We start from the raw sequence: 15,134 nt of genomic DNA, 5'->3' as shown, positions 1-15,134 counted from the left end.
AATGAAGTACAAGTCCGAGGCCTTTGAGAAATTCAGAGAGTATAAGAATGAGGTGGAGAACCAGACTGGAAAGAGTATCAAAACTCTTCGATCAGATCGAGGAGGTGAGTACTTAAGTACAGAGTTTACTCAGTTCCTCAAGGACCATGGGATATTATCCCAATGGACACCTCCTTACACACCTCAGCTCAATGGTGTCTCTGAAAGGAGAAATCGTACTTTATTAGATATGGTACGGTCCATGATGAGTTTCGCTGACCTACCCATCTCATTCTGGGGATATGCCCTAGAAACCGCAGCTTACCTTCTGAACAGAGTTCCAACTAAGTCGGTAGTGTCTACACCATATGAGATATGGAAAGGGAAGAAGCCTGATCTTAAGGTTGTTAAGATTTGGGGCTGCCCAGCCCACGTTAAAAGACACAACCCCGATAAGTTAGAATCAAGGACAGAGCGATGCATATTTGTGGGATACCCCAAGGAAACTTGTGGGTATTACTTCTATCATCTCGAGGACCAAAATGTCTTTGTAGCTAAGAGAGCAGTGTTCCTTGAGAAGGAACACATTCTTGGCGGAGACAGTGGGAGAATGATAGAGTTGAGCGAAGTTAGAGAATCAAGCTCAAGCACCACTCTACAGCCCGAGTCTGTTCAGGTACCTAATACACAAGTTTCAACTTTACGCAGGTTTGATAGAGTATCTCATCCTCCTGAGAGATATGTGGGACATATTAGAGGAGAGGATGCTGAGGATATTGATCCTCAGACCTACGAGGAGGCTATTATGAGTATAGACTCCGGGAAGTGGCAAGAAGCCATGAATTCTGAGATGGATTCTATGTACTCCAATAAGGTTTGGAACCTAGTTGATGCGCCCGAAGGTATTGTACCCATCGGTTGCAAATGAATCTTTAAGAAAAAGATCGGAGTAGATGGAAAGGTAGAGACCTATAAAGCAAGGCTAGTGGCTAAAGGGTATCGTCAAAGGCAAGGTGTTGACTACGACGAAACCTTCTCACCCGTAGCAATGCTAAAATCCATCAGAATTCTATTGGCTATTGCAGCACACTATGATTATGAGATCTGGCAGATGGATGTGAAAACCGCATTCCTCAATGGGAACCTCGAGGAGGAGGTGTATATGATGCAACCTGAGGGATTCGTGTCCAAGAACTACCCAGATAGGGTGTGTAGGTTGCTTAAATCCATTTATGGACTAAAGCAAGCTTCCCGAAGTTGGAACATAAGATTTGATGAGTCAACCAGATCTTATGACTTCGTTAAGAATGAAGATGAGCCTTGTGTGTATAGGAAGGTAAGTGGGAGCGCTATCACCTTTTTGGTGTTATATGTGGATGACATCCTCATCATTGGAAATGATGTAGGAATGCTATCCACAGTAAAGACTTGGTTATCTAGACACTTCTCCATAAAGGACTTAGGGGAAGCATCCTATATCTTGGGGATTAGAATCTATAGAGATAGATCCAAGAGGATGCTTGGCTTGTCCCAGTCCAGGTACATAGAAACCATTGTAAAAAGGTTTGGCATGGAAAATTCCAAAGGGCAAACATGAATATGATACCTTATGCCTCAGCAATAGGGTCTATCATGTATGTCATGCTATGTACTAGGCCTGATATAGCGCATGCTCTGAGTGTCACGAGCAGGTATCAGGCGGATCTAGGCTTGGAGCACTGGAAAGCAGTAAAGTGTATCCTTAAGTACTTGAGAAGGACTAAGGATCTTTTACTAGTATATGGAGGTAATAGCCTTAAGGTTGAAGGCTTCACTGACTCAAGTTTTCAGTCTGATGTCGATGATAGCAAGTTGAATTCAGGGTATGTGTACACCTTGAATGGAGGAGCAGTGTGTTGGAAGAGTTCCAAGCAAGATACCACTGCTGACTCGACCACAGAGGCGGAGTACATTGCTGCATCAGATGCAGCAAAGGAGGGAGTCTGGGTGAAGAAGTTCATCACAGATTTGGGAGTCGATATAGATAGCGACAAGTCGACTTCCTTATATTGCGACAACTATGGGGTGATTACTCAAATAAGGGAACCCGGGTCTCATCAGAAGTGTTCTGAGGAGGTTCCAACTTATCAGAGAGATCGTAACCCGAGGATATGTAGCAGTGGAAAGAGTTCCATCCGAAGATAACATTGCAGATCCACTGACAAAGCCGTTGTCTCAGATTGTCTTTGAGCGTCACAGGGGTCTGATGGGGATCAGACACATAGGTGATTGGCTTTAGGTCAAGTGGGAGATTGCTAGTCATAGGTGCCCAGCAAGACAATCACGTGAGTGATGGCACGTGTGACTTGATACAGAATCTTTTTGCTTATTATATTTTGGCGTATATCACTTTATAACTATTGCATAAATGCATATATATATTGTGATGTCCTTGGATTTGTGCAATGGGAATCGGATCGTGATGAGATCACGATAATGAGATCGATTCACCTTTAAACACATATCCTAAATAATCCCGGTCATAGGTTACTCGAGAGGGACATCGTGATAACCGGATAGACTGGTGTGCTGTATACCCATCCATATGATGGATGCAACTGGTCTCATAGCTGCTCGTGTAGGGACACTAGGGATACAGTACAGGTGCTCATTGGAGAATGAGTTCACTGATTGATCCGCTTACGGAATGCTGGATGGTTGATGATGCCTTATTGTCAGACAGCGATTCCGTAGTCCTAGTGATGTATCTGGTCCTTAGACTTGAGGCACCAAGGATGTCCTGTATGAGTGCTCCACTCTTTGATACCAGACTTATAGGTTTGGCTGTCCCCAGATCTAGTACAGCTGGTCATTGGGAGTGGTAGTCGACCTTACGAGGGCTATTGAGTGTCAATAGAGGATCATCCACTCTCGGCGTCATGAGAGGAATATCCTATGTATTCTTGCTCAGACAAATCCTTGGCCAGGGTCATTCGGGTTGAGAGAGAAAGAGTTCTCCGGGAGAATCCGATTAGAGCGAGACTCGAGTAGAAATCGTATGGGTCTAACAGCACCATGCTCGATATACGGTCTCTGGGATATTAGATGGATGAGGGACTATAGGTACATGGTAACTGAGGACAGACAGGTCCAATGGATTGGATTCCCCTGTATCATCTGGGGACTACGGCGTAGTGGCCTAGTACGTCCGTAGTCGATGAGTCAAGTGAATTATTACAGAGATAATAATTCACTTAGTTAGAAGGAGTTCTGACAGGTATGACTCACGGCCAGCTCGATATTGGGCCTAGAGGGTCACACACATATGGTAGGCATTGCGATGAGTAGAGGTTCGGATATGAGATATCCGATGGAGCCCTTCTCTTATTGGATGCAGATCCAATACCCACTAGGGAAGGACCCATTAGGGTTTGACACGGGATATCTATAAATAGGAGGGATTCACAGCCTCATAGGCTAGAGTCTTTGCTTGTCATTCCTATTCTCCTCTCCCTCTCCACCTCAGAGTAGGCCTGGAGTTTTGAGGAGCGTCGTCGCAACCCTGTTGTGTGGATCACCGCTAGAGAGGAGGACGCTTGACCTCCTTCACCCTCTCCTAAGGATCTGCAAGGAAACAGGGATATACGATCTCCCTAGGTAACACAATTTTTATACGCAGTTTTGTGTTTTGCGGATTTTTGCGCACCAATCTTCGCACGACGACGAACATCTTTTTGGGAATCGGGGATTTTTATTTTCTTGTTCTTCCGCTGCGCATATGATGTCGCCCCCCAATGATTTCCCAACAATCACAAGTGAAAATCCGTCCATCAACGATCTTTACTTCGAATTTGTCATAGTTTTCAATGTGGTGGGCCAATCGATCAACAGTCTCACTATCTATAAAATTGTTAGTGCTACCAGTATCAATCAAAACTATAATCGGCTGATGCTCTAGAGTTCCGGCAACTTCCATAGTTTGCGGGTTAGAGTAGTCGGCTAATGTATGCATTGTATATACGGTAGGTTCAACGTCTTCATTAGAATTTATACCTTCATGATCGGAGTCCACATTCTTAGCTTTCGGCTCCTCTCCAATTGGTTCAATCATCAAAAGTTGCCCTTGTTTACATCGGTGCTCCATACTCATTTTTTCATCATAGGACAAACCCTTTACTGAATTTTTCTTGAGTTTTTCTTGGGTTAGTCCTCGGTTGTCAATGCTTTGGTTGGGAATAGATATGGTGGGTGGCTTACTGATCATCTGGTGGTTGTCACTTCTGTTTCCATGATTTTTCTTATTGATTTTTTTCTCATGTAGATGTGTGAATGAGATCGCAGCTATCATAGTGCGGGGTTGACGAGCCTTAACTTCACACCGGATCTCTGGAATAAGCCCTTCAATAAATGTATCCAGAAGCTGTCGTTCCGACCAATCTCTAGCTTGATTTGACAATCTTTCAAACCTACTCTGATATTCCAACACTGTAGAAGTCTGACAAATTTTGGCGAGCTGTCCATCCACCTTCATGTATGAGTAGATTGTGTCACAATCTTGGGGCCCTTTTCTAGTATTTCCATATCTGTGCAATGTAGAACTTGAGCTCCCATCTTGTTGAAATTTGCTGAGGCTCTCCAGTAGGCTTTCTTTGAAATCATTAAGTGTTTCTTGTAGCCCATTCTCAATTCTGATTTCCAATGCTTCCATTTGTGCTTTCATTGAGTTATCGGTGGCCATCTTGTAAGACTGCAAATTTATAATCTCAACTCCTGTTTCTGGTGTCAAGACTAGGGCATAAATCACTGCCCTACTCGGTGCTGTTGTTGTGATGCAATCGGTGGTAGCACTATTGGAATGAAGGGTTGCTGCGAGGATGTGGGGATGTAGCTGTGTTCACTGCGTGGGAGGCAACGATGCTGGCTTTGGTCGCTGCGTGGAGGGATCGCTACTGTTGAGGGCTGGGAGGCAGCGATGGTGGCGCGGCTAGGGAAGCACCGCCAAGGGCTTGCTGTTGCGATGGCTACGACGGCACGGATGGAAGGCAGCGTTGTTCTATCTCTGTCACACTGCGGAAGGAGGCACTGGTGAGAGGCAACGATGCTTGTTGCAGTCACTGCGTGGAGGGATCGCTGCTGCTGAGGGCTGAGAGGTAGCGATGGTGGTGTGACTGGGGACAACGTCGGCAAGGGCTCACCGATGCAATGGCTACGACGGAGGAAGAGTTACTGGCCTATATTTCATTCGCTACGTGAGATGAGAGCGTCGGGGGCTGGAAGGCAACGACTGCAACTGTTGTGAATCACGGAAGCGATCGCTAAATAGTGAGGTTAAGACTGCGATGATGGCATCTGGCGACTGCAGCAGCGAAGGCAAAGCAAGGGAGAGGCAGCGTTGAAGTGTCCGGGGTTGAGGTTGTAGTGGAGAATAGGAATCGATGGTGGCTCTGCGGGAACAAAGGCAATCGGTGATTTACCCTGTTTCTGTTACCAGAGCAAGGGAGAGGCCACGAGGATCATGGTTGGGCGGCGAGCAGCATTGGCACTAGCTAGGCAGTAGCAGCGACGGTGTTGGCAGCCGACGTTCACAGCAACAAGGGGACCCACGACTATGGTGCGGCTGGAAACAAGGGCAGCAAGGTGAGCTGCCTGTGCTCTGTTTCGGTTACAAAGGATGCAGAGCAAGGTGGAGCGGCGGTTGGGAGGCGAGCGGCGGTCATCACACGGTGGCCCACAGCGGTGATGGGTCGGTTGGGCAGCAATGACGCTGGAGGGAAAGAGGAGTGCTGGAGGCGGCGCGGCTGCGATCGACGAGGGGCTGCGGCAACAGAGGAACTCTGTTTCTACAATTGTTGCAACGAGGGGCTGTGGCAACCGGCGGCTGCGGCTGCGACCCAAGGGGGGCGGCACGGGTAGGGTTGCGGCTGGGAGGCGGGCGGCGATGATCGATCGACTAGGGTTGCAGATCTACGCCCTCGTGTTGCACGGCTAGGGTTGCGGCTGGGAGCAGGGTTGTGGCGGAGTGGGACGCTGGCAGCGTCGTCTCCTAGCAGTGGTGGTGGCTCGGGTGGGAGGCGGCGGTGGACTCTGGCCGGAAGTGGGGCAGAGTCGGTTGCTGGCCGGAGAATAGCGACGGGCGGCGGGTGGGCTGGCCGGAAGCAGGGGAAGCAGGGGTGCGTGGCTGCGGTTGCTGCTTCTTCTTCTCTCTTTCTTTCTTTTTTTCTTTCTTTCTTTCTTTCTTTCGTTTTTTTTTTTTTTTTTATAGCTTCGTTGCAGCGAGAACGCCAAGGATCACTGCTCTGATACCAAATGATAAGACCCTAAGGTCTTATCATAGAAGAAATGGAAGAATTGGGGATGCTCTAATACCAAATGATAAGACTCTAAAATCTTATCGTCGCTTTGATACCAAATGATAAGACCCTAAAGTCTTGTCATAAAAAAGAAGAAGAGAAAAGGGATGATCACTTCGAGGGGATCGGCCTCCTTGATAGCTTCGAGGGGATCGGCCCTCCTTGATTGCTTCGAGGGGATCGGCCTCCTAGGGTTTGTCAAAAGACATAATAGTATTTTTCATAGATAACTGAAAAGAAGCAATTACATCCCTATTTATAGAGTTCCACCCAGAGTCTATTAGGACTTGAACTATAATAATAAATAAATATTAAATAAATCTCTACTTGACTCTAACTGAACCAAACCGACTTAATAAACAACTGGACTAAACAGACTCAATAAACATTATTCAAAAGCTCAGAAAAAGAGTCCTAACATTGGACTACTCCAGAGCCCATATTCGCTTAAGGGAGCCCAACAAGTCAGTGGACAAAGTCGAGTAAGCGAACGTTGCTACCAAGGAAGCTAAGGAGAACATAATCGGTGCAAACCCTACCACGTGATGGCAAAGGCCATGCATGGGAGTTGCAGTCTGTCTTTCCATCGACCAAAGAGATCTGCTTGGAGAACACCGAGGTGTTGAAGCAGGGGGTCAAAAGGGGCGAGGAAGTGACGACGAGTCCAGAGGGACTTAGCTACCCAAAATCAAGCATCGGTTAGAATGAAGGTGGACTCAGAGGAGTGCCACAGAGGCATATCTACTGATTGTGATGAAAAGGTATGCAGATGCGAGGTGACAGATAGTAGTGCCATGGGCATGGCAGCACCATGGTACCATAGAGGCTAGACTTTCGTGAAAGTCATTGATCCCTTACTCTCATAGAGGGCGAGCGCTTGGTCGTGAAAGGGGCCAAGGAGGTGGAGCATGCAGAGGCAAACTCCAAGTACCGAGACAAGGCTGAAGGGCAGAGGCCAAGGAACTTCATAAGACCGGTGTCAACGAGCTTCTCATCAAGATAGCCGAAAGTGAAGGACTTCGGGTCAAGTAAGAGTCTATGACCAAGGAACGAAGTAGGCAGTATGTGGTGTTGTACCTTTGCTACTCAGTGGAGTAGGCGGTAGGGTTGATGGAGAAGACGGTACAATCCCAGAGGCGACCAAACCTGTGAGAGAATTACTCCAAGTTGGGGTGAAAACTTCCTGCATTCCAGAAGTTCGATGCCATTGAGAAGGTGAATCACAGTAACTAACTCAACGCAAGGAGTGCAAACACTTCAAGTGCTTCAAAAGTGTGAGCAAAGAGCAGGCGAAGGCCAGTAACCAGCTCGATGCATGGAGTACAACCTCTAGGAGGCGGGCGAAGTCAAGTAACATTTGCCTTCTCAACTCTTATGAGAATGGGTGAAATCGAGTACCCCAATTCTCTTATCTATCCAGTAGAGGAGCTCTACACAAGTTCAAAGACCCTTCGAAGATAATAGAAGATAATAGTTGTCAAATCCTCACCAACGATGATCCGTGCTACTGAGAGTAGATTGTCCGCTTCATTTCCCAATGAAATGCCAATCGAAAGCATAAGTGATGCGAACCTACTTGGAAGTGACAACTAAGTGAAAGAAGAGTCAATGAGCAAATTTTGTGGAGGAAAGACCCAAAACTTCGAAAGTTTGTGAGACGATGCTCGTTAAAGCTCAAACAAGTATCCACCTAGTTCAAGCAACATGAGGCATTTTGAGAGACTAGCGCATAGTAAGGATGGTCTTTTTCTTCATCTAGAGGATCCGCAAGAACCAACAGGGATCAACACAACTCAGCCAACCCTACACTAGAGTCAGAGTCATTGGCGAGTTGAAGCAGCATGGCAAATCAAAGGTTCGACTACTCAAAAATAGCAGCGGAGAGCAGTTGGGAGCCAAGAGGTGCATTGCAGCTGGAGCAGAAGATTAAAGACTTAGCAAAAACGATGAGTTGTAGTGTCAACAAAGGCTTCGACGAGGACGTCGAAGGAATAAGTGGGGGAGATTGTCGCGGACAAACTTCTAAACAAGATGTTTGATGTAATGCTTATATATGTCCATGTCTTTTGGTATGTTCATACTTTGCCTAGCATATAGAGGGACAGCCGAAGGCTTAATAGTCCCATTTTAGTTGGGTTTGGGGGCCGTTTTAGGCTTGTAAATAAATATTATGTCATGTGGACACTTCTGAGAGATTTTCGGTCTGTAGTGGACCATTTTGACCCTTTGTTTTACAACTGTTCAGAGCTTGTAAAGTCTGTCTGTAATTTACATTGTCTATGAAGTGTTTTCGGAAATGTTTGCTTGTGGATCCTGAGTAAGGCATTTTCTCTAACCCGTTTTCTCTTTTGTGGGTTCTAAGGGACCATGGGAGGCTTCGGGGAGGCTGACCTTTGTGGACGGACACACAAGGGTGCCGCACGACTTAGGCAAAACCAGCTAAGTCCGTGACACAACGTCCAATCTTCTGACATGTTCCTCCGGCCCAACATGATTTTTCTGCTTTAATTGTCTCATCCTGATCGAAGCATCCTGCGTCACTTAAAACACATATTAAAACATACACATATCGATTAGTTTCATTATCAAAATTCGAGATTCAACAGCCCAATCGACATGTTTCCTTCTCGCAACATCCGATCTCACACCTCTCTTAGAATGATCATAAAATTTAAGGAGGAGAATAAGGACACTTAGCATTTTTTCACAACTTTTCAACTTAGAATTACAGCCCCTTTCTACGCTATTTCTACTTATCCAAGCAGGAAAGAGTAGGGTATTTATAGACTCCAAATAGCTTCAAAATGGAGCCAAAAAAAGTTTCATCCTCGGTTTCTCGTGTCCTGATGGTACCACTGCCATTACTTCTTGGTTGCCACCTCCTATTTTCCTCTCCCCTTCTCCTTCTTAGCCAACAAGTGTGGAGATTTGGGCAATAACTTGAGGAGTGTCTTTGTAGCCCCTACCATATGAATCACCGCTAGAGAGGAGGATACTTGACCTCCTTCATCCTCTTCCACAGATCTACAGAAGTTCAGGGATATATGATCTCCCTAGGTAACATAACTATTTTACACGTGGTTTTCAGTTTTGTGGGTTTTTATGTACCATCTTCACATGACGAAGAACACCTTTCAAAAATTTTGAGAATTTTATTTTATATTCTTTCGTTGCACATGTGATGTCGCCCCTAGATTTTCCTACAACCAAATCCTACCATCATAGGCAATCATAATGCCACTCAAGGCAACCGTTGCCGATGATGGCAAAGTGCTTCTGCTAATAGAAAACTATCAATAATAGCTTGACGAACAAATATATGTAGCATACTTCAACCATGGTTCCACCCATGTTGCAAGCAAATGAAGAACATGGAGGAATAGTTTCAAAGACGATATAGGAAAGCAGATCAATAATATAGACGAATCATTCAAGCATCGTACAATCAAAATCAAATAACATCTTTTCGTAAGAACAAGATACTAACAAATAAATCTAAATACAAAATAGATCTGATATACTTTTATGATCTATGGTATTTAATTTCAAAACATGGCTCTAATACCAAGGTATTTAATTTCAAAACATGGCTCTAATACCAATTGTAAGTATAAAAATAATAATTATGCTATTATGCAAAAAAAAAATTAATATAAGAAACGAACTCAAATAACGATAGATGAAATATTATGATTGCGTACTTTTTGATGTTATTCAAAATAATCTTTATAAGATCTGCAGGCACACCATCGTTTGATCTGAAAAAAATAGTAATATTAATTTACAAGGAAAACTAGACTTACCTCTTCTCTATCCTTCATAGGGTCACCATAAGCGACGAAATAGGGACTAAGGGGGAGATGAGAGAAAATTTATAATCTCTCAATGTCACATCACATATTGAGTCCATAAGAGGTCATATTTATTTATAGCTGATAACTTAAAGTCAAAAATAAATAATTAGGAGAGTCCCTCCCACAATGATCATCTCCAATTAAATTAAATTTTTTTATTAACTGATAAATATAAATAAAATCTAATTAAATTTATGATATATCTTATAATAGGGTGACATAATCTAACATATTTATCTCTTTTCACAACCCTGAATCAGCAAGTGTTGCCCCTTGAAATCTCATCTTGTCAATGTTCACGCCTCAACAATCAATTCAGTGACAACCCACACGACTTAACTTATTTTTAGGATTTGAAACCTCATCCTATTAACCTGATTGTCACGATGTATCTAATTCACTTCCTTCATGTTGAGAATCGAAAATCTCATATTATAAATTTTATTATTATAATATTAATGATATATATCTCATTTTATAAATTTTACTATTAGATCAATAATTAATCTGTTGATGATATCTGACTCTAAGTAAACTTAACTCTTCTATTTTAGGCTGACTTAAAGTTTCATCCTACCATAATTTAGTAGTTTAATATCAACATGCCTACCTCATGTATTTTAGTAGGTTGGAAGTTCGAAGAATCATTTAAACATTTTTTAGCGTGCTAGTTTAGTGATAATAAAAATATCAAAAATTCTTTTACGAATTCAAAAGAGTTTCAGTGTTTCGAGGATTCTAACAATGAAATTACAACAATAAGACACAAACTTGTTAGGTTGCAACAACTCGTGCTTCTGTGCTATGGTTAGAAAGGACTTCGATTTTCGAGAATTGCATAAAAGGATTTGCTTAAAGAAAGATGTCATAATCAATAATTCATTGAATATTATACCGTGCCAAACACAATGAGGACATGATGGTGGTAATGCGTAGGAATTGTTCTTCTGAACCTATCAAATTGTTTCAGATCAAATCATTCCGATGAAGTAAACAAGACGTAGCAGCGGAGGAGAGGGAGAGTCTGTTCAAGGCTAAATATGTGTGAAGTAGGAGCATAGGAGGGTTACTACAGACTGAATCATTTCTTAGCGAAGAGGCCGCCAAGGCCACCGAAGCCGCCGGATTTCTTCTTGCTGGGAACGGAGACGGAGGTGGACGACTTTCTGGACCCGGTGGCGGTGCTGCGGCTGCCGCCGCCGTTCTTCTCCCCCACCTTCTTAAGAATGGGGTCCGTCTCCAGCAGTTGGTCCTCCTTCTGCAACCCTCCCAGTATCCAGTCCAACAGCCCTTTCTCCTCCCCGCTGCTTCCGGCGCCCTTGGCCTCTGCTGTCGCTGCAAACACCCGCCCGCCCGCGACCGCCGCGCCGAACGCCATGCTCAATGATGCCATCTCCGTTCTCCTACTGTTTTGGTCGTGTGCCACACACTTGCATGTGGATATATCGCAGGGGTGAAGAATGTCGTCCACATATTATTCATCATCTGATGCTTGGAGGGTGCCTTAGCGGTGGCTTCGGTGGGATAGCGTGGGAGGAGCGGTCCACAAGTGTCTTATCCGAAACCATGATATGAAATAGAAAATGCTATATAATTGTGGTCATATAAAACCACTTGACAAGTCGCAGGAGCTCTGTCCTTCGTGTGTTTACGGCAGTGGCAATGGAATATGAATTCCCAATTATATCTCCATCACCATAGTGCTCTGTGGAATGTTTCGACTTGGCTCGATATCATTCACGAGTCGAAGAAAAGCACCTGTGAAGCAATGTGCCCTCTTGACATTTGATGGTTCGGAGGGCTTATATTCTCGTTATTTGCTTTCATGCTCTTCTGGCTAATGTCCTTTGTAAAGAACATCATGTTATGCTGATCCTCTGTATGGTGAAGGCTTCAAGTAGCTTAACCGGATCAGTCAAATTGTCCACCATGGCGACACTAGTCATGAAATGGGTTTATTAGCTTAACGGATCATTCTAAAATAACCGGGGAAGACATCTTGAGCATTGAGTAAGACACCAACCCATTTCTTTGTATATATATATGGATTCATTTATAGTGGGGCTTTGACTATTAATCAACCCCTTTACAACAAAATGCGTATGAACATGGAGGTTCACCTTGGCTTAATTAGCACCACCATATTGGTATCGAAGTTTGTAGGAGAAGCCCATCTATATGAGAGTACACTCATTGTGGTCTTCTTTAGTATTGCTCTTAAATCTGGAAAAGGCCAAGTTCTTATTTGGGATGACGTCCAACTGAAGGTGGAACTAATCTCCATCGAGCATCAATTCTTGTGTATCAGTGTCAAGAACGTTTCAAACCTCAAAATAAGGTTGAGCCATTCTAAACACCAAGCTGACCAAGATAACCCTCATGTAGAGTTGATTAACCTCATTGAATGGATGAAAGATAGTTGGTAATCTAGTAATAAGTCTAAGTCAAACTAAGCAGGTTGATCAAACACCAATTCAACTCAAAAATTTTATTGACAACCCCATTTTATTTTTTTTAATATTTCTATATTACTCCTTTATACATGAATATAAATATCATCTTTTCTTTCTTTTTTTTCTTTCTTTCTTCTCGAACAATAATGTCGAGGGGATGATTAGCTGTGTCAGTAATAAGTGTCATCAATGACAAACAACGGTGATGATAGCATTAACAAGAAGCGAATTGAAATGAGTTGTGAGGAAGAAAAACAAATTGATAAAACTAGATTGTAAATAATAAAATAATTTTTTTATTATTTTTTAAAGGATTATCAATAGCAACTAATTATGAATAATAAATATGGATTATAAATAGTAAGCTTCAAAATATAACTTTTAAGTTATAAGTCAAAACTAGTATGTTAACTTACTCTTCTCATCCTTAGTGATTTAGTAATATAAGATTATCCTCTTTATCTCATAGATGAAAAATTTTAATATATTCTCTTGTTTATCCGTGGGTTGATGGTCTTTTCTTTACTATTACTATGTGATGATTCACTCATCCAAATATATCTATTTTATTTTTTATTTTTTAACTCTTTCAAGTCAAATTATATTAATTTATTATATAATAATAATAATAATAATAAATAAATAAAATAATTAATTAATAATAAAACTGCTACTAATTTCATAACTCATGACGACACACAACTGGCCAGCTTCTACTGCAGAAGAAATCGGAGAAACACACACACACTCTCGCTCTCTCCTCTTTTTTGCCCCTCAAGTTAATCTCATAGGGGCGTTCTTTCTTGTGCACCTAAAATTCTCTTAACTGTGTCTCTGGAAGTTGCTTGCTTGGAAGAAGTCGAACACTGCTAACGAGTAGCTGCTGCGGGGTGATCATATCGTCAGGTTTTCTACTGAGACGTAGCTCATGAAGTCCTCGTCCAGGAGGAGCGCCGCCATCGTCTCTGGCGCCAGGCACATCTCCAGGTCCACGCTCCCTTCCCCATCCCTCCCTGGGAACGCCGACATCTTCCCGTCGAACTTGTTGGCCCGGCCGCTCCGCACCGCGACCGGGTTCCCCCAGCCGAAGTTGTTCCCCTCGTACACGGGGAACCGGTGTGAGCTGCCCATAGTGATCCCGGCACCGTCCGGGTTACCCAGCGGGAAGCACCTCGGAGCTGCTTCCCACTCCGTCACGCCCCGCCGCACCGTCTCGTTTCCGTGCGCCACCACACTACCGTGCAACAGCCCGGTGGTCCAGGAAAGGTCCCTCCCCACGATATCCCCCACCAACGCCTTGGTCGGGATGCTCTGGATCGCATTCCCGAAGTAATTCGCTGCCACTGGTGGCACCACCCGATGCCGGCAGTTCACTGCCATCCGAAAGGTCGTTGTCGCTTCCATGGCCAGCCGCTTTCGAGCTCCTGTCACGGACCGCCAGACCAGAGCACAGAGGGATTGGAATGACGAGATCTCGTCCTCCTTCACCACCGCCGCCAACGCCTCTGACTCTCCGTCCGGGATCTGTTCCTCATGTATTCCAGCCAGGGCGTTGCCATCGTCAACGAGCTTGGGACTCTGGCGATTGGCCCTCGATTTTAGGTCGAAAATTGCCTCGCGGCTGAAGCGAAAGATCCTCTCTCGAAGCGGCGCGTCCATCTGAAACGTCACCTCGGGCCCGGCTCCGCTTGGGAATCGTAGCACAGCCTTTGAGTCACCGAAGTAGTTACGGCGGAGGTCCGGCGACGCGGGGATGCCGCCACGACATATCTCAGCCCAGGCGTTGAAGAAGTTCCACAAGGAAGTGCCATCGACGACGGCGTGGTTGACGACCGCTCCGAGGAAAAGAGCACCATCAGCGAGCTCAGTGAGCTGGAAGTTGGAGATCGGCAGGAAGTGACCGTGGTAGCTGAGGGCGCCGTCAAGGGGGAAGAGCAACTTGACAGCGGCGGGGACGTCGGCGGAGTCGGGTAGGAGAAGAGGGAGTGTAAGGGAGGGGGCGGCGGCATGGTAGAATTCGGCACCGGAGTCGTCGCAGGAGATGAAGATGCGGCCGTCGGGGCGGGTGGAGAGGCGGCCCGCGAGGGCGGGAAAGAGGGAGAGCACGCGGGCAAGACACGAAGTGAGGAGCGGAAGAAGAGAAGCTACAGGAACTGGCGGTCTGGGGAAGAAAAGGCCCTTCTGGATGTAGTGGCACGACAGCATGGGAAGGTCGGAAACGGAGAGCGGTAGGTCGCCGATGGTGGACTTGCAGTCAGGGAACACTCTGCACTTGGATAGGATGGTGACGGCGCCGCCCAGAGCCACAGGAGAAGAGTGGATAGGATTGGAAATGGAGAGGGCAGCAGAGCATACGAGAGAAGAAGAGAGAGATATGGGAGACATGGCTGCTTGTACACTGCAGATGCTACTAGTGCTCCGTCGGTGGGGAGGTGGAGGGATGACGGAGAAGCGTGGGAACCGGGGGAAGGCATTTATAGGGAGAGAAGAGGAGGTCGGATGCATGCATTTGGTAGAGT

At 45.0% G+C, this 15,134-nt stretch overlaps 2 protein-coding genes across 2 annotated transcripts in view; both read right to left on the bottom strand.

Moving 5' to 3' along the window:
• Positions 1-11,025: 11,025 nt before the first annotated feature.
• Positions 11,026-11,595, bottom strand: LOC103973429 (uncharacterized). Its single transcript, XM_009387988.3, has one exon. The coding sequence runs from the start codon at positions 11,553-11,555 to the stop codon at positions 11,244-11,246; it is 312 nt and encodes a 103-aa protein (XP_009386263.1). The 5' UTR covers positions 11,556-11,595; the 3' UTR covers positions 11,026-11,243.
• Positions 11,596-13,270: 1,675 nt separating this feature from the next.
• The window catches only part of LOC135599077 (uncharacterized acetyltransferase At3g50280-like), a 1,908-nt gene continuing 44 nt past the window's right edge, over positions 13,271-15,134 (bottom strand). The window contains exon 1 of the mRNA XM_065093801.1: positions 13,271-15,134. This exon is cut by the window's right edge and continues 44 nt beyond it. Within this exon, the coding sequence (XP_064949873.1) occupies positions 13,510-15,120 (1,611 nt within the window). The 5' untranslated portion in view covers positions 15,121-15,134 and the 3' untranslated portion in view covers positions 13,271-13,509.

This window comes from Musa acuminata, chromosome BXJ2-1 (assembly GCF_036884655.1).
Source record: "Musa acuminata AAA Group cultivar baxijiao chromosome BXJ2-1, Cavendish_Baxijiao_AAA, whole genome shotgun sequence".
Taxonomy (NCBI): Eukaryota; Viridiplantae; Streptophyta; class Magnoliopsida; order Zingiberales; family Musaceae; genus Musa; species Musa acuminata.
This window is presented reverse-complemented; position numbering and strand designations above follow the sequence as displayed.

Excerpts from the sequence above, each read along its gene's own strand:
- LOC103973429 (XM_009387988.3), bottom strand. The coding sequence starts at position 11,555 with ATGGCATCATTGAGCATGGCGTTCGGCGCGGCGGTCGCGGGCGGGCGG.